Source organism: Spermophilus citellus (genome assembly GCF_964194105.1).
Source record: "Spermophilus citellus genome assembly, chromosome: 9".
In the NCBI taxonomy this organism is placed as follows: domain Eukaryota; kingdom Metazoa; phylum Chordata; class Mammalia; order Rodentia; family Sciuridae; genus Spermophilus; species Spermophilus citellus.
This window is the reverse complement of record NC_138191.1, coordinates 21,366,920-21,386,116: the sequence shown is the minus strand read 5'-3', so window position 1 is coordinate 21,386,116 and position 19,197 is coordinate 21,366,920. Positions and strand designations below refer to the sequence as shown.

The following is a 19,197-nucleotide window of genomic DNA, read 5'->3' as shown; positions in this document are numbered from 1 at the left end:
TTTGCTCCACATTTTGCATATGCACTGTCTTACAATGAAAAAGGGTAATTTAAGGTTTGTGTATACTTTCTGACAAAAAGAGTATACAAATGGAAAGAAATTATTAATTTTTTTTTTTTTTTTTTTTTGTTTTCAACCCTTCAAAATGCAATGCAAAAAGTGTTTGCACATACATAAATAATACTAGGATTCTAGAAACACCTTCCCCTTTTGAGACATACTGGAATACAAATTACTGGAATATATAGTAGATTTCAATCATATTCAGTTAACTAATACTTAACTGTCTCAAGCATTGGCACTAAGAATAGACATGAGGTGAGGAAGTTCAGGAGATATTAGTAATCTGTAGATTTGCATGTAAACTCAGAGATGTAAACATCCCTGAGAAAGAAAAGAAACTATCCCAAAGGGAAATATTGATTTATTACAAAAGAGGCAAAGATTCTGCATGTGTCTATTAGAGTGAACTAGCTTATCTAAGGTATTTTTATGGTATCTGCCCTACATGTATTCCCTCTTCTGAAAATAGAACTTGAATTTTCCTTTTCATCCTTCCCTAATTTTCAGTTTTCTACATTTCTGGTGAACTGATTCTACTTTTAGATCAATGAAATGACTAATAACTAGGGTCCATTTTCATTGTTTTGTACTTGGTACATTAGCATGGTCATACCAGATTTGTAGGTCTGATCTCTCTCCTGATTAATCAGTGTTCACGTGTAACAACTGTTAAATATCAGATAGGATGTTGTTCTGCCTAATATTGAATATATTGGTAAGAACTCATTCAGGAATGGACAAATGGACCAAGCCAAGAATCAGACCCAATTAGCACTGGTCATCAGACTGTTGCTTCAGCAACCCAGAAAGGGCTAATATTTTTCTTTTTCTTTTATTATTTTTTTTCTTGACACAAGCCACATGGTAAAATCCTGCCTATGAGTATGCTATCACAGAATGAAACAAATCTGATAGTTATGGAATGAGAATTTATGTTCTGATTATATCATTCAAACCTGTGGTTAAAAGCCAATTCTTTTCTGCTTAAATCAGCTCAAGTTGGGTTTTCTGTCACTTGCAACTATATTTCTATTCTTCTTTTGTACTGGGTATTGAACCCAGGACACTCTAATATAACCCATAAGAATCTCACTACTTCTCCCCTGTCTTTCCATCTTTCCTGACTTAACCTTAGTTTTCTCTCTTCTTTCCTTACTGCTCTGCTGCTCTGATGGCTTCATTTGAGTTCCTACAGCGTACAAAACTCTCACACCTCAGTTTGTACATAATGTTCTCTGTATCTAGAGTCATCTCCCCATTCTTTGCCTGGCTAGCTGTTCCTTCATGTCTCAGATTCAACTGTCATTTCCTTAGAAAGTACTAAGTCCTGGGCCACCTCTTCTAAAGTGGATCCCCTTCTATAATTCTTTTTGTTTTCCTTCATAGCATTTACCACAATATGTTATGTACACATTTGTGAATTCACTTATTTGATATCTGAATCCCTCAATAAACTTAAATTCTAAAAAAAGTCCAGGGCTGGGGATGTGGCTCAAAGCGGTAGCACTCTCGCTTGGCATGCATGCGGCCTGGGTTCGATCCTCAGTACCACATACAAACAACGATGTTGTGTCCGCTGAAAACTAAAAAATAAATATTAAAAAAAATTCTCTCTCTCTCTCTCTCTCTCTCTCTCTCTCTCTCTCTCTCAAAAAAAAAATTCTCTAAATAAATAAATGAATAAAGTCCAACAGCTGATATCTGGTCTATTCACCATCATATAACAAGTGCCCTGCACAATGCCTGGCTCACAGTAGGTGCTCAAAAAAAATACTTGTTGAATGAATGAATGACAACTTAGATAACATAGCATAACAGATGAAAAGTGCTTATTTCATTAAAAGCTTTACAGATAGGTAAGAGATAGCAAGTCTAGGGAGAAACAGGGAATTCTGGAGTCACCAACCATCTAGAGGTGTGGAGGACACATACATGAGTATAGATGGGTAAATCTAAAATTTTCAGAATCAATTTGGGGGCTAGATATTGTTCTTCACTTAAGGGCAAAAGATTACAGGATCAAGGTAGTTAAAAAATGGAAATACAGCCCAGCCTACATCCAGAGAATGACCTAGGAGCTCTTACTTAGAAATAAGACTCAGGTCTCTAAAGAGTCCCACCATATCCTGAAGCTGTGCCAACATAAATCTACCTAGAGTCTGTGCTTTCTTTATTGATATCCCTATACAGTGTTAGATCTTGAAAAAAGAAAATTGGGTATTTCATAAGCTAAGCAGATCAAATCCATCTTTGGTTGACTGCTCAATTAATTAATTTCTTGGCTCTTTAATTTTTCCTGTTTTCTACCAGAATTTCCTCTTTTATATTCAAAAATACCCCTACAGGTTTTATGCTAATTGAAATGTTTAAATTCTCTTTTGAATGATAGGAGAATGACATATTTTATAACCTCTCTTTAGCCATCATGGTTTGTAAGAAATCAGTGCATTTTAGACATCTACTATGATGGCAAATGATAACAAACTATCAACAATCTGTAGTCTATAGCTAGTACAAACTCAGAAGAATAAAGTAATATTCCACTATAACTTTCTTACTTAGTCTATACTTTAAATCAAGTTTTCTCAGTGCTCTTTGTCCCTCCCTATAGCACTATCAACTATTTATTCCTTCATGACTAATTGAGTTTTTAGGAAGTATATCATCATGTTTTATATACTTTGTTTGTAAATAAGGATTTTTAAGATAATATCCCAAAGTTTCAAGAGTCTGAGTTTTATTTTCATTACAACATAGTGAAAATAGTAAGCAACAGACTTTTCCTGCTAATAATACTTGATAAAAATGGAAATGTGTCAATGCTTTGCTTATTTCATTAAATCAACACATTTGTTTCACAATATGCTTTGCTGTGACTATTTTCAAAAAAGTTAGACTTCTGGAAGTTTTAAATAACACACTTGTATGACAGCATCTCAAGATGGGTAAAACATCGTACTGCTGAGTACTATGGTGCTCACCTATAATCCTGCCAGCCTGTAAGGCTGAGGCCAGAGGATCCCAAGTTCAAAGCTAGCCTCAGCAACTTAGTAAGGCCCTAAACAACTTAGAGAGACCCTCTCTTAAAATAAAAAGTGCTAGAGATGTTACTCAGTGGTAAAGCGCCTCTGGGTCCAATCCCTGGGACCAAAAACAAACAAACATTGTACTAATTATTATCCTATTAACAAAAAACATTTGGTCCCCTTACTCCCTGTCCAATGTGAACATTGTGGAACCCTGCACAGTACAAGGTGCAGAGGTGACTGCTCTGATCCATAAGACTCTGCAGAGGCTCTGTTTTAGGAATGCTAATATTCATTTTTTCCACAAGGAGGCTATATAAAGAAAATTACATAATCGTAAATGATAGATATTGTAAAAAATAATACACAGAAACTTACTCTTTTTCATGTTTCTCAAAATTTTCAAACTCTACAAAAGTGAAGAAAGGAAAAAGGTTAGTTTGTTTCCCTATAAAAATTCAAAATATTTTAACAAATAGAAATATAAATTTAAGTAAAAAGGATTAATTTCCTTAAAAACAACCATGAAAAATGCATAATTTTTTATCTTTCCATTTTTAATTCAGTGTTCAATTTCCACTTGATTATATCTTGCTATTTTTACCATAAAAGTATCCATACCACAAATTTAGAAATAATGCTATTAGAATGTCAGGAGTAAAAATGAAGTTTCTACTTCTCTCATTTATTAGGAGCATTCCAGAACCCACAATGACTTCTGCATATAGCACTGATAGATAACCTTTCCCATTCCAGCCAAGAATTTTTCCAGCCAATCATGTTTTATTATATTCAGTTTACTTAGGCCCACTCCCTTACTGTAACTATGATACTTCCTTCTCACCATTCAGCCAGCCCTTGTCCTTGGTCAGCCTCCTTTATACAGACATCTTCTTCAGGAACCCACCCAAATTTCTTTTTTATTCCACATTTCCTCTGCATGTATGTTTTTAATCTGCTCCATTCTTACTTTATTGTTTTTAATAATTTTCATATAGGTATCACATAGTTATTCTGTCTAATAACCATATAGGCAAGTGTTATTATTTCTCTAATACCTAAGAGAACCACAATCTTCCATATAATAGATAATTAAGAAATTATTTTTTTTGGAAATTTTTAGATTTTTAATAACTGATTTACCAGGCACAATGGTACACACCTATAATCCCACCAGCTTGGGAGGCTGAAGCAGTAGGATCTCAGAGTTCAAAGCTAGCCTCAGCAATGGAGAGACACTAAGCAACTCAGTGAGACCCTGTCTCTAAATAAATACAAAATAGAGCTGGGGATGTAGCCCAGTGGTTGAGTGCCCCTGAGTTCAATCCCCAGTACTTGGGGGGTGGAAAGTAATTTACTTATGATTCAAAAATTTTAGTGAAAATGTTCCCATTCAAACTGGGCATGGTGGCACATACCCATAATAACATCTACTCAGGAGGCCAAGGCAGGGGGATCACAAGTTTGAGTCCAGCCTGGGCAATTTAACAACAACAAAAATAGAGGCTGGGGAGGTAGCTCAATGGTCGAGTACTTGCCTGGTATCTGAGAGGCCATGGGTTTAATCATAGGTTCCACTAAATAAACTCCCATCATTGTCCTCCGTCTACCTAGTTTCTAATGCTCCCCCTGCCCCATAGTAGTAGTTAGTTTGTTATATGTCCTTCCAGAGTTACTTAATGGATATACAAGTAAACTTATAGATAAATCACATTTCCCCCTTTTAAGCAAAAGTAAGTATTTTTAAGAATATTGAGAGTCTTCATTCTTTTTTTAGCTACATAGTATTCTATTGTGTTATATATATATATTACACACACACACACACACACACTATAATTGGTTTCTTTATCAGTTCCCCTAATGATTAACATTTGTGTTGTTTCCAATCATTTGCTTATAAATAATGCTGAAATCAATACTTGGTATACATACAATTTCATGTGCATGCAAGCATTTGTGTAGAATAAATTCCTAGAAGTGAAATTGTTAGGTCAAAGGATATATGTATTTGTAATTTTTATATTACTAATTACCCTCTACATAAATTGTACCATTTCATACTCTCACCAACAAAATAGGTGTATGCTTATTTCCCCATAGCATCCCTAATATAGATTATAGTCAAACTTGGAATTTGCCACTCTGATAGATTAAAAGCAACATTTTTTCATTTGTGACTTTCTTTCTCTTATTGTGGATGAGGTTGAGAATATCAAATGTTTAAAGGGCAGAACATACTTCATTTGTTTTCTTTTTTCTTTTTTTTTAAGATAGAGAATTTTTTAATATTTATTTTTTAGTTTTCAGTGGGCACAACATCTTTGTTTGTATGTGGTGCTGAGGATCGAACCCGGGCTGCATGCATGCCAGGCGAGCGCGCTACCGCTTGAGCCACATCCCCAGCCCTTCAATTGTTTTCTTTGAAATATCTGAACATGTATTTTTTACCCATTTTTATTTTAGGGTTATTATTCTCTGTTAATTTCTAGCAACTCTTAATATTTATTTTTTAGTTATAGTTGGACACAATACCTTTATTTATTTTTATGTGGTGCTCTGGGTTGAACCCAAGGCCTCGCACATGCTAGGCAAGCATTCTATTGCTCAGCCACAACCCCAGCCCTTTAGCAGCTCTTTTTTTTTTTTTTAACTATAAACTTTAAAAAAAAAACTTTATGGGTTTTATGCCAATTGCAAGTATATTTTTCTCCAATTTGTTCTTTGTCTTTTGTTTTTAAGGTGATTTTTTGGGGGGAGACAATGCAGAATGTTGTGTTTTATTTGGTTGAATTTATATGTCTTTTTCTTCATAGCTTCTGGTTTATTAATCCCAATTATAAAGGTCATTAATACTCCAGGAATCTTTCCAAGTTATTTTTTTAAATACCTCTATAAGTTGGGAGTTTTGTGTTTATTTGCTTGCTTGTTTTTTAAAATTTAAATCCTTTAGCAATCTAGAATTTATTCTGGTGTAGATGTGAGTTATATATCCTGCCTTTTTTTCCCCTAGGTAGTTGTTTATTTATTTAATGCAGCCACAATTATTAAACCATCCATCCTTATCCTCTGATTTGGGATATGCCTTCATCACAGACTAATTCCTACATATATCTTTATCTATTATCTTTCTATTCTTTTGGTGGTTCTTTTCATACACCAATATCAGACTATTTTTATTACTGAGACCTTACAATATTTTAATATCTAGTAAGGATACTCTCCTTTCATTATATTTATTTGTTTATTTATTTCCTTGCTTGCTTATTTGCAGTTTTCTGGCTATTCTTGGGTTTCCTTCCTCTACCCATATGAACTTTAGAATCAGTTTGTCTAGTTCCAGTAGTAAAGAAGTTGGTAGTTTCATTAAGCATCTCTTAAATTTATTAATCAGCCTTAGGGAGAAATAAATTCTCAAAGTATTTTTTTTCTTCATTTTGGCTTCTGTTAATTTTGATTATCATGAGATAAACAGTTTTAGTAAAGAGGTTTAATCTAATTTTCTATCTAAATGCTGGGGAAAAGAGAAACCTTTAGTAAGGAAAGCTACTGGCATGTTTCCTAAATCTCCAATCTTCTTTACCTTACTCCTTGTGAAGCTTTTTCCTGAAGTCTTCAATGTTTGTTTTGAAGATGTTGACTTTTTCATCATTTCAGAACAGCTAGTAGCATAAGTTTCTACAGATTTGGCCTGCATACCTTGAACAAAGATAAAAGGGGGGAAAATGTTTTGTTGCATAGTTTCTTAAGCTTTTAGGATATACATAGATATATATTCAGATATACTCAGTAATTCTTGACTTTCTTTGACTTTATTTTTACTATATATTGTGGGCTTTAGAAAATTTGTTCTTTTAGCTCAGTGGAAGAACATTTGCCTACCCTGCATGAGGCACCTGGGTTTGATACCCAGCACTGCAGAAAAAAAAAGAATATTTATTCCTTTATCTTATTTAATCATTCTTTGTTGTTTTCCATTTGGTCTTTATTAACCTTTTAACATTCTCAATTTTATAACTTTTTTGGAAAGAAAGTACTGCAACTTACAATCTTCATCGGCAAGAAAGAAGGATTCTAAGGTTCTTTCTGGGAGTGGAGGTGGTGAGGGAGAAGAATCTTGATGGAAATCTATAATGAGAAAAGTATACAACAAAACAAAACTATCAGCTAAAAGTCTTAATGTCAAGACCTTTTTGGCTAAGCCAGGCACAGGCACGGTGGCACACGCCTGTATTCCCCACAGCTCAGTAGGCTGAGGCAGGAGGAGCGTAAATTCAAAGCCAGCCTCAGAAAAAGCAAAGTGCTAAGCAACTCAGTGAGACCCTGTCTCTAAATAAAATACAAAATAGGGCTGGGGATGGGCTCAGTGATCCAGTGCCCCTGAGTTCAATTCCCTATACCCACCCCCACAAAAAAGAAAGACTTTTGGCTTTATTTAACTTTTATAATTAATTAACCAGAACCTCAAGACTTTGTTCTCCTCTCTCTTTAGCCAATATGTCTATGATTCATCAAAAACTTATAGCTCACTTGCAGATGAATTCTTCCAAAGAAATTGAAACTGAATTTAATCAAGCTTCTAATCCTAACTCCTATTTGACAGGGAAATCCAGGAAATAGAGGAACATATTAAATAAAATCTGAAAGTACATTTAGTCAGATTCAGAATTCTAAGCAGTCTTTAGTATAAATGTTCCACTTCCTTCAAGAAATACATGAGAAAATATAAAAAGGAAAGAACTGTTAAAGATTTTAAAAATACTTAGGTAATATATAAACCCAATGCAATGTATAGACTTTGTTTGAATCCAGATTCAAATAAATCAACATAGGAAGACATTTGAGACAAGTGGAGAAAACTGAACAGTTTCAATGTTATATTAAGAAATTACTATTAACCCAAAAATAATTAATAATAATATTATTATGGTAGGTTTAAAATATATTTAGAATTCTCCATAATAAAGAATTTTAAATAACAGAGCTATTTTCCCATGATGTAAACTCCTAAAGATTCAGATGATGTTCCATTGACATAAGCTTCTCATTATACAGTGCTGAGTATTGTTAATATTATGTGCCTGGGTTCGAGCCCCAGTGGAACCATAACTAATAGGAAGTTCTCACTTTTGGGGCTGAGATTGTGGCTCAGTGGTAGAGTGCTCATCTAGCACGTGCGAGGCCCTGGGTTCGATCCTCAGCACCACATAAAAATAAAGTAAAGGTATTGTGTCCAACTACTTCTAAAAAAATAAATATTGTAAAAAAACATTATGTGAATACCTTTGAAAATGAAAGTGCACTTAAGTACTATTGTTTCACCTGTCATTGGTCACTGGAATTTTTTCAGGTCTTTGAATTTGTCTATTAAGCAAGTTTTCTTGTTTATTTCTCTATGCTAGGTAATATGTAAAAGTACAATACTTATTTCCAGCACCTAATATAATAACTGGCATATATAGGCATTTAATAAATATTTGATAAAGTAGTTTATCATTTAGTTTGCTATTAGGAAGTATTCTGAAAACTATAGCTGTCAACTATATCTGCTAGAATATATTAAAAATATCCTAGCAGATATCTTCCTAAAATACAATTTTATCTGAATACTCCACTGATGAAGGATTCACAGTATTGATTATTTACTGCATTAACACTGAATTTCTAGCAGGGTACAGTGGCATATCCTTGTAATCCCAGTATCTCAGGAGACTGAAGCAGGAGGATTATAACTTTGAGGCCAGCCTGGGCAATTTAGCAAGACCCTGTCTCAACATAAAAAATTAAAAGGACTGGGGATGTAGCTCAGTAGTAGTGAGTTCCTGGGTTAAATCCCCAGTACTGCAATTAAAAAACAAACAAACACAAAACTAAATTCCTCTGGCTATCTTTGTGTATGTGGTAAAATATACATAAGATTTACCATTAGTACATTCACAGTATGTGCAACTAACACCACTAATTCCAGCACATTTCCTTTACTTCCAAAAGGAAATTCTGTATCCATTAAGTAATTACCCTTTATTCCCTCTTTCCCCTAGCCCTTGGTAAACTCTGATCTGCTTTGTGCTTTATAGATTTGCCTGTTATAGAGATTTCATCCAACTAGCTTTCAGGTCCTTCAAATCTTGTTAAACTGCCCAGGCTAGCCTCTAACTTGTAATTCTTCTACCTCAGTCTTCTAAGTAGCTGGGATTACAAATGTGTGCCACTGCTCCTGAAAAGTTAAAGAATTAAATGAGCAGAAATAATTTTTGAGACTTGCATTATTAATGATGGTAAAATCTATATAATGGAATGCTACTATTTTTTTAAACTAAATTTATTTATATGTGACTGCATGACCAATATGGTTCTGCAACATGTACACTCAGAAAAATGAGAAATTATATCCCATCGATGTTTGATATATCAAAGTGCATAAATGCAATCTACTCTCATGTATAATTAATTAAGACAAATAAAAAAATTTTTAATTTTTATTTTAATAAAATAAAACTGTACATATTAATGGAGTATACAATGTGATGTTTTGATGCATGTATACAATGTGTAATGTTTAAGCCAGGTTAAATAAATCTATCTCCTCTAATGCATATCATTTCTTCATGATAAAAACATTCAAAGTCCTTGATTTTTTTAGATAATTTATTTATTTATTTATTTTGGCGGACACAACATCTTTGTATGTGGTGTTGAGGATCGAACCCGGGTCGCACGCATGCCAGGCGAGCGCGCTACCGCTTGAGCCACATCCCCAGCCCAAAGTCCTTGATTTTTACCTTTTGAAATATACAGTGTATAATATACTGCTATGCACTAGTACACCAGAACTTTATACTCCTATCTAATTATAACAATATCCACTGTTAAAATCTCCAGTTTCATCCATGTTGTCACAAGAATTTCATCTTTATTATGGCTGAATAGTATCACATTGTGTATACGTGCCATATTTAATTTATCCATTTATCAGTGGATGGAAACTTAGTTTGTTTTTGTTTCTGTTTCTTAGCTATTGTGCATAATGCTGCAGTGAACATGGGAGGGCAGATATTTAACATACTGATTTCATTTTCTTTGGATACAGATCCAGTAGTGGGATTGCTGGGATATATGGTATTCTAACTTAAATTTTTAGGAACTTTCAAAATGTTTTCACTAATGGCTATGCTAATTTACATTCCCACCAATCTCCCATTCTGTAGGTTATCACATCACTCTGATGGTTGTTTCCTTTGCTGTACTATTTTTTTTTAATTTATTTTTGCCTTTATATTTATTTTTTATTTATTTATTTTTGCCTTTCTATGTTTTTGGAGTCTTGTCCAAAGAAATCCTTGCCTATTCCAATGTCCTGAAGCATTTTCCCTGTGTTTTTTCTAGTAGTTTCATAGTTTCAAGTCATACATTTAAGTCTTTAATTTATTTTGAATTGATTTCTGTAACTGGAGAGAGATAGGAGTCTAGTTTCATTCCTGTACGTGTGGGTTTCTGGTATGGTTTGGATATGAGGTGTGCCCCCAAAGCTCCTGTTTTAATGCAGGAATACTTGGAGTTTATGTAAAGTGACTGGATTGTGAGAATAGTTTACAATCAAACTAACTGGGTGGCAACTATAGGCAAGGGGAGGTCACTTGGGATATACCCTGGAAGGGTTCATCTTCCCTGAGGCCTGTTCTCCTTTTTCTCTCTGCTTTCTGGCCACTTTAGTAGAGCAGCATTCCCTTTACCACACCCTTTCACCACAATGTTCTGCCTCACCTTGAGCCCAGAGTAACTGAGTTGGTCCACCAGAGGCTGAACCTCTGAAACTGTGAACTAAGATATTTACTAATGTTCCCAGCACCATTTATTAAAAATACCATCATTTTTCCAATTCATATTTATAGCATCTTTGTTGAAAATCAGTAGATGAATGAGTTTTCTTCTAAGATATCTATTATTTTCTTCTGGACTATGTGTCTGTTTTTAATGTCAATATTATGCCATTTGGATTACTATAACTTTGCAGCATATTTTTTAGTATATTTTGAAGTTAGGTAGTATAATGCCTTTTGCTTTGTTTTTTTTCTCTTTATTAAATTATTTATTCTAATTGTTATATATGATGGCAGAATGCAGTTCATCTCATATATGGAGACAATTTTTCAAGTCTCTGGTTATACACAAACTATTTTCACACCATTTGTGTCTTCATACGTGTACTTAGGGAAATGATATCTAACTCATTCCACTGTCTTTCCTACTCCCATTCCCCTTCCCTTTCATTCCCTTCCCTTGCTTTGTTCTTTTTGCTCAAGAGTGCTTTGGTTATTCAATTCTAAAAGATCCTATCTGAAATATATTTTTAAAAGATTATATAAGGAACAGAATGCTAAAATCCATCTTCACCTTGCCCACAACAAAACAAATGTTGTAGTTTGAGAAAACCAGAAATAAATCAATAAATTAGCAGAGGTTACTATGAGAATAATGAGACCTCCTGAGGTAAATTACTCTAAACTTAATGAATTGTTCTTACAGTATAAATACTAGGGGTAAATATCATATACAACCAAAAGAAATTTTTACCTGATTTGGGACTCTGGAGTTTTACGTTCTAAAAGAACAAAAGAAAAGTGAAAGAAATATATATATAGATAGATAGATAGATAGATAGATAGATATACACACACACACATTATACAAATTCAAAGCAATAAATGGCATTTCTGTAAATTATTTTTCAAAATATATCTATAGAGGTGAAATGTAGACCAAATTTTTCCTAATTCATAAGTGTACTTCAGTACACAGTTTTATATAAAATTTTACATATTTTTTTCATATATCACATGGCAATTAGTCAAACATTGATCCCCTTCTGACTTATTTCTTTCCTACTAAAACACTTTCTTGAAAATTTACTTGGAAGTAAGTTGTTGAAATTGTAGTCACTTCATGACATTAGAAAAGGAGTGATTGTTCTTTACTCTGAGAGTTAAGATAAAGACCATTACTTGTGTACATATTATTAACATTAATAACAACAGTTACTAGTACATTAAAATTATAATTTAAGAGGTATAAAATATTTTACCTATCATCATTGTAATGTAGGAACTTTTAAGTGTTGAGTTAGTTACTTTTTTTATTTTTGCAATTTTAATATTGTTGGTTCAAAGAATATAAAGAAATGCATAGCAGATTGTTAGAAGTGTAGATTTTTTTTCTTCCAGATGCAGGAAACATATTCCAAAAGGTCTATCTTAAATAATATGTACACATGTCATTTTAAAAAATTACTCTTTATAATGTTAAAACTAACATGATACAGACTATGAAAAAGCTACCATCATATAAAATATTTCTTTGCCTTAACTTTAAGAACCAGCCCAAATGTTTCTTCTTTCACTGTCTTCTTGATCACTTCCAACCTGAAAGTATCTTCTATGCTTTGAATCTCCTTATCTTTTACAGAACATTGATCATATTTATCTTGCTATAATAAATATAGATAAGATGAAGACTTATGTATATATCCTGTATCTCAACTTCAAGTTTCTTAAGGTCAATAATTGTGTCTTACACATTTTTCTTATTCCTCACATCCTCCAGAACATTGTATTTAGTGTCTACTTAAGAGAATGATAGGTGCATGGAATGAAATTATAGTCTGTTCAATCTATATGAACCAAATCAGAAAAAAAGTTATTGACCTTGCTTGGCCTAAGTCTCACAGAGTCATCAAGTGTCTTTGATTCAGATGTTCCACTCCATTCCAGTGAGGTTCCAATTTTCACCTTCACAGTTTGAGATGAGGATGTGGAAGCACTAGTTGAGAATTCGCCTAGAAGAAAGTGAATATGGCCCAATTCTTAGGAGTGGTGCTCTTCTTTGAGAAATCAAATGTTTTGCTGGGTGTCATAGCACACACCTATAATCCCAGTGGTTGAGAGTTGAGGCAGGAAAATTGTAAGTTTGAGGCCAGTCTCAGCAAATTAGCAAGGCCATAAGCAACTTAGTGAAACCCTATCTCAAAAATTCAAAAGGTCTGGAAATGGATTGGGGTTGTGGCTCAGTGGTAGAGTGCTTGCCTAGCATGTGAGAGGCAATGGGTTTAATTCTCGGCACCACACATAAATAAATAAAGGTCCGTAGACAACTAAATATATATATATATATAAATATATATATATTAAAATATATATTTTTTAAAGGGGGATGGGGAGGCTGGGGATGTAGCTTGGTGGCAAAGCACCCTGAGGTTCAATCCCAGGAACAACAACAACAAAATGTTGCTCATCAGTAGTACACAGAACACTGAAGAGAACTGAGAAGTAGCACCATATTATATACTTATTCAACTGTACTCACCTGCTTCCTCTACTACAATAAAAGACTCAGGTGTCCGTTCAGGAAGTGGAGGGGGGATTTCATCATCCATTCTAGGAAAAGTTGCTATCCAAAATGTCAGAAATACAATCACATGTTTTAATAAGAACAATCCAAAGGAAATTCTTTTATTATAACCTAATGCTAAACATAAATTTAATAGAATTTATATTTAAATTCCATTAAAGCACTAATAACTATCTAGCTGGTATTTATTCACTCAAGGATAAAAGCAACAGAACAAATTTGTCTTTAGGTGCAAACCCAGGACGTTTTTACTTATTCTTCATTTTTTTTTAATATATTCTAAAAGCCCAAAAGTATTTTTGATTGAGTCACTAAGAATTAGGATGCTTTGGATTGGTTTTTGCATAACTCTTTCCTCTTTTTCTTTTCTTTTTTTATATTGAATACATAATAAAGTAAGCACTTTGACAAGCTGAAGTTTCCGTCATATAGCAGATAAAATTATAAAGATTTTAGTATGCCTTCTTTATTCCACACAAAATCCCAAGAATATGGATGTTTTTCCTTTTATTTCTTTTTTACAAAACAAAGGTTTTACAGAAAATTTTAAATTCTATTATAAGAAACTGCCACCAGATGGCATATGTGTCAATGTTGCTACAATCCTTGAAAATAAGGATTTTTTTTTTTTAATGATTATGATGATCTGAGAAATCTTAGGTATTTTGGTTGTATAGAAAAAGAAGAAACGCTTAAATTATAACACAAGATCAAAGTATATAAAGTAATCAAAGAAGAAACTTCCTAGAATTCAGATAAAATATTTTTTGCAACAAAACTACAAATAATCTACACATCTATCTATAGAGAAACACTGTACATGGGCTGGGAGTGTAGCTCAGAGGTCAAGCCCTTGTCTGGCATACACCAAGACCTGGGTTTCATTCCTGGGACCAACGAAAAGAAATTATACAATAAAGGATATCATAAACAAAACTTTTTCTCTACTAAGTAGAATGTTCTTAGTAAATTATTTGATGGTATGCTTAAGAGAATTAAAATTACTCTTTACTTTCCCTCACCTGCTTTCACATCAAATTATTATAACCCGAGCTGGAGATATAGCTCATTGGTGAAAAACACGCATAGCATGCCTGAGGCTCTGGTTTCAATCCCTAGTAATAATTATAATAGTTTCTTAGCAGGATCTTCACTTCTACTTTCAGATGAATCCATTAAACAAAACAATATATATAATATGCAGAATCCAGAATTGTAAAACAGATAAAATATGAAAGTAAAGGTGTGTCCTAAGATAAAAGTTTTACACAAAATACCAAGCAGATATTCGAATCTATTAAATTATTACAAAAGGGCAGGAAATCAGGTCCTCCCCTTTCAACTCCTGCAGGAAAAGAATTGAATGCTTTAATAATATGTTAAACTCATTAGAGCAATATGATTGTGCAACACAACTTTCGGATGACATGTGATACTGCTGATCAGATATTTTCCACTGTTCTTTGGAAGCTGTTTATGTATATTAACTGTGGGCCTTTGATAATTTCTAGGAATGAGGATTGCCTCCTTCAGGAGTTCTCTTGTTGACTCTATTAGATCTTTTATTAGATCTGAGTGCCTTCTCTACCACCTGTTTCATAGAATACTACATTTGATATTGTTTTCAGCTTATCACATTGTTAAAATACTCTGGAGTTTATTTCTTTAAAGATGAGAAGAAGAAAAAGAAGCAGAGGAAGAGATGGGATAGGATGAGAAGAAACCAAATATTCTGTAGAACAAAGTGAAATCTAACAGGCTACAAAAACTTTAAAAAGTAACTTACCCACTGTGATTGCTTCTTGTTTCAGTGATGGAGAGGAATTGGTCAGAGGATTCAATGCCAAAGAATCATATGAATTATAATAAGAAAAAAGGGTTGAAGAGGATGTTGGCAATGAAGAAGAAGGCAAAACAGTTACATCTTGCTTTTCAGGTAAATCAAGGGACATTTTAGAGTCAGAACTACTTGGAGGCAATGATGAAAAATAAGGATCTTCCACCAAAGACATATAAGAACAGACACCAAATGCACTGGAGTCATGCTGCTTTTCATTAGAGGCATTACACATTTGGTGCTTAGAGTTATGTGGCAGTGAATAATTCAGTTCTTCTGAAGAAACATGCATCACTCTTTGAGACTGCAATTTGACAAGATGAGAATCATGAGGTTGAGTTTCCAAATATGAAAAGGTTTCCTGAATGTTCAACTCCTTGCTTTTTCTCTGCTGTGTGAATTCAAAGGGAGTTGATTTGGTCCGTGTTATTGGCCCCTTTGAATTAAAACCCCTTCCTTCTGCATTTACAGGCTTAGCATTAGAATAAGCCCCAAACAAACTGGAGCTGAAGTCCAAACTTTGATGCTTGTGAAGGGGTTCCCCAACTATTGGTAATGGCTTAGTCTGCCATTTCGTGGTTGTGTCAGCATTTTTGTTACAATCATAATTTAACTCCAAAAAGTCAAAAGAAGGGCTTGACTTAGCAAAGTGCAAAGTGAAATCTTCTTTTGCACTTATTTCAGAAGCCCTAAAGTTGAAGGAAGAAGCTTCTGCAATTTCTTTCTTTGTCCTTTGTTTGCTCTGCTGTTTCATCATTTTCTCTTCTTTTATGGTGCTGAAAAAAAAAAAAAAAAGTAATGACAATACCATGCCTCAAAGAGGGCTTTTCCCAATGTAACAGTGAAGTACAAGCATGATATTCTTCTCCCAATTAGTCAACATTTGGGTATGTAAAATTGTACTCACCATTCTGGTAAATTAGGGAAACAAGAATTTGTTTGTTGAGTAAGATTTTGTTCAGGAATGAAGTACACTGCTTGAATCTTCAAAAGAAATAAATCAGAGATGGTTTTTTAGTAAGGCCATGTTTATGAAATATTTTAACATTCAGAGGACAAAGAAGTAATTTTTCAGGAAATATAAAAATCTAATTCATGAAAGATTTAGATGAGCTTCTGAAATATTGAACCCAGCAAAAACTTGTTCATATACTGAGATTAAAAGTATCAGAATAGGTCTGGGATTATGGTTCAGTGGTAGAGTGCTTGCCTAGAACATATGAGGTACTGGGTTTGATTCTCAACACCACATTAAAAAAAATGAGTAAATAAAGGTATAAAATAAATTTTTTAAAAAAGTATTAGATAAAGGATAAATTTACTAATAGCATCATCTTTTCAAACACAGGAGTTTTAAAATGTTCTTAGGGGTAACTTCAATCTTTAGAGCATTCTAACTTCAGAAATTTTAGCATGTCAATCAATTAATAGGTGCTTATTAGGTCCCTGCATCTATCTCATCTTGTTTACTCTTCCTTCTCATTTGCTCCAGGTATAATGGTCTGCTTGCCATTCTTCACATGCCAAATTTGTTTCCAGTCCAATGCTTTTACACTTAGTATTCTCTCTGATTTATACACTCTTCTTCCAGATTTTGCATGGTTGCCTCTTTCTAAGTAATTGGATCTCTGCTTAAATGTCATCTACATAAGGAAATTGTCCCTGAATACTCAACCTAGAGTCATATTCCCATACCTATGTAGCCACTCTCAATCTTTATTTTGTTAAAAATTAAGAAATTTGTTACTGGGGCTAGGATTGTGACTCAGCGGCAGAGCGCTCGCTTAGCACATGCAAGGCCCTGGGTTCGATCCTCAGCACCACATTAAAAAAATAAATAAAATAAAGATACTGTGTCCAACTACAACTAAAAAATAAATATTTTTAAAAAAGAAAAAGATGGGGTAGAGAGAGAAGATGGGAGGGGAGGGGATGGGGGATAGTAGAGGATAGGAAAGGCAGCAGAATACAACAGACACTAGTTTAGCAATATGTAAAACAGTGGATGTGTAACTGATGTGATGCTGCAATCTGTATACAGGGTAAAAATGGGAGTTCATAACCCACTTGAATCAAAGTGTGAAATATGATATGTCAAGAACTATGTAATGTTTTGAGCAACCAACAATAAAAATAAAAATATAATAAATAAAAAAAATTTAAAAATAAAAAAGAAAAAGAAATTTGTTACTGTGATTCATGGACTCTTAAGGTACCATTGATTAGAAAGTATATGCTGATTTCATGGATGGAGTTAGAGAATATCATGCTAAGTGAAGTACACTAATCCCCAAAAAAAACAAAGGCCAAATGTTTTCTCTGATACGTGGATGCTAATCCATAATGGGGGTGGGGCATGGGATGAGTAGAGGAACTTTGGATGGGGCAAAGAGGGGTGGGGCATGGGGTAGGAAAGATGGTGGAATGAGATAGACATCATTACCCTAGTTACATGTATGATTGCACAAACGGTGTGACTCTACTTGGGTACAACCAGAGAAGTCAAAAATTGTGCTCCATTTGTGTACAATGAACCAAAAAGCACTCTGCTGTCATGTATAACTGATTAGAATAAATAATAAAGTATATGCTGATTTCAGACATATGAAAATGTAAAAAAAAAAAAAAATACTACTTGCTATGGGTTTGTGTCACCTCAAAAGGTATGATGAAATCTAACCCATGATATCTGTGAACATGATCTTATTTGGAAATAAGGTCTAAACAGATTGTAATTAGTTAAGATGAGGTCTGATACAGGCAAAGATTGGAGTATGTTGTCTAAAACACAATGAATGCAAAGGATTGCCAACAAACAGAGAAACAAGGAAAATGCAAGAAAGACTCTTCCCCTAGAGCTGTTAGAAACTAGATCTGATGACACCTAGATTTCAGACTTCTAGCCTCCACAACCATTAGAAAATAAATCCCTGTTGTTTTAAGTGCCTCCTATTTGTAATACTTATTATACCAGCCCTAGCAAACTATTATAGAGACTTTCATACTCACTTTTAATAATGGATAGAAAGACCAAATTGAAGATTGGTAAGGAAATAGAGGACTTGAAAAAACACTGTAAGCGAAAGAGACATAACAAGCATATATAGAATACTCCACCCAACAGCAGCAGAATACATATTCTTCTCAAGTGCAGAGAACATTCTCCTAGATAGGCCATATGCTAGACCACAAAACAAGTTTCAACACATTTTTAAAAGGCTGCAATCATACTTTCTCAATCACAATGAAATGAAACAAAACTAGAAATAACACAAGGAAAACCTGAAAATTCTATATTAACACAATTAATGGATTAAACAAGAAATCTCAAAGAAATTAGAAAATACCTGAGACAAATGAGAACAAAAGACAACTATAAGAAACAGTGAAATCAGTGCTAAAAGGAAAACTTAACAGCTGTAACTGAATACATTAAAACAGAAAGATCCCAAATCTATAGCCTTTTATAAGGAACTAGAAAAAGAAAATTAAATCAAACCAAAGCTAGCAGAAAGAAGGAAATAGTGAAGATTAAAGTGGGAGATAAATGAAATGAAGACTAGGAAAAGACAGAGAACAAATCTAAAAGTTTGTTCTTTGAAAAGATCAACTAAATTATCAAACCAAGATTTAGTCTTTGGAAAAAAAGACTCGAATTACTAAAAGTCAGAAATGAAAATGTGGACATTACTACCACTTTTACAGTAATAAAAAGAATGATAAGAGAATGTGATGAACACTTGTACATCAACACATTGGATAACCTAGATAAAAATGGGTTTGCCAATCTACCAAAACTAAAGAAAAATTGAAAATCTGAATAGACCTATAACCTACAACCTCCCAACAAAGAAAAGTCTAGTAGCA

General features: G+C 33.6%; 1 protein-coding gene across 1 annotated transcript in view; it reads right to left on the bottom strand.

Moving 5' to 3' along the window:
- Positions 1 to 19,197, bottom strand: part of PTPN22 (protein tyrosine phosphatase non-receptor type 22) — a 50,679-nt gene that overhangs the window by 3,431 nt on the left and 28,051 nt on the right. The window contains exons 12-19 of the mRNA XM_081305275.1: positions 16,238 to 16,314; positions 15,280 to 16,106; positions 13,449 to 13,532; positions 12,791 to 12,921; positions 11,664 to 11,691; positions 7,137 to 7,217; positions 6,673 to 6,788; positions 3,468 to 3,498 (exon numbers count right to left, since the gene is read on the bottom strand). Of these exons, the coding sequence (XP_081161401.1) occupies positions 3,468 to 3,498; positions 6,673 to 6,788; positions 7,137 to 7,217; positions 11,664 to 11,691; positions 12,791 to 12,921; positions 13,449 to 13,532; positions 15,280 to 16,106; positions 16,238 to 16,314 (1,375 nt within the window). The remainder of the gene's footprint in view (positions 1 to 3,467; positions 3,499 to 6,672; positions 6,789 to 7,136; positions 7,218 to 11,663; positions 11,692 to 12,790; positions 12,922 to 13,448; positions 13,533 to 15,279; positions 16,107 to 16,237; positions 16,315 to 19,197) is intronic.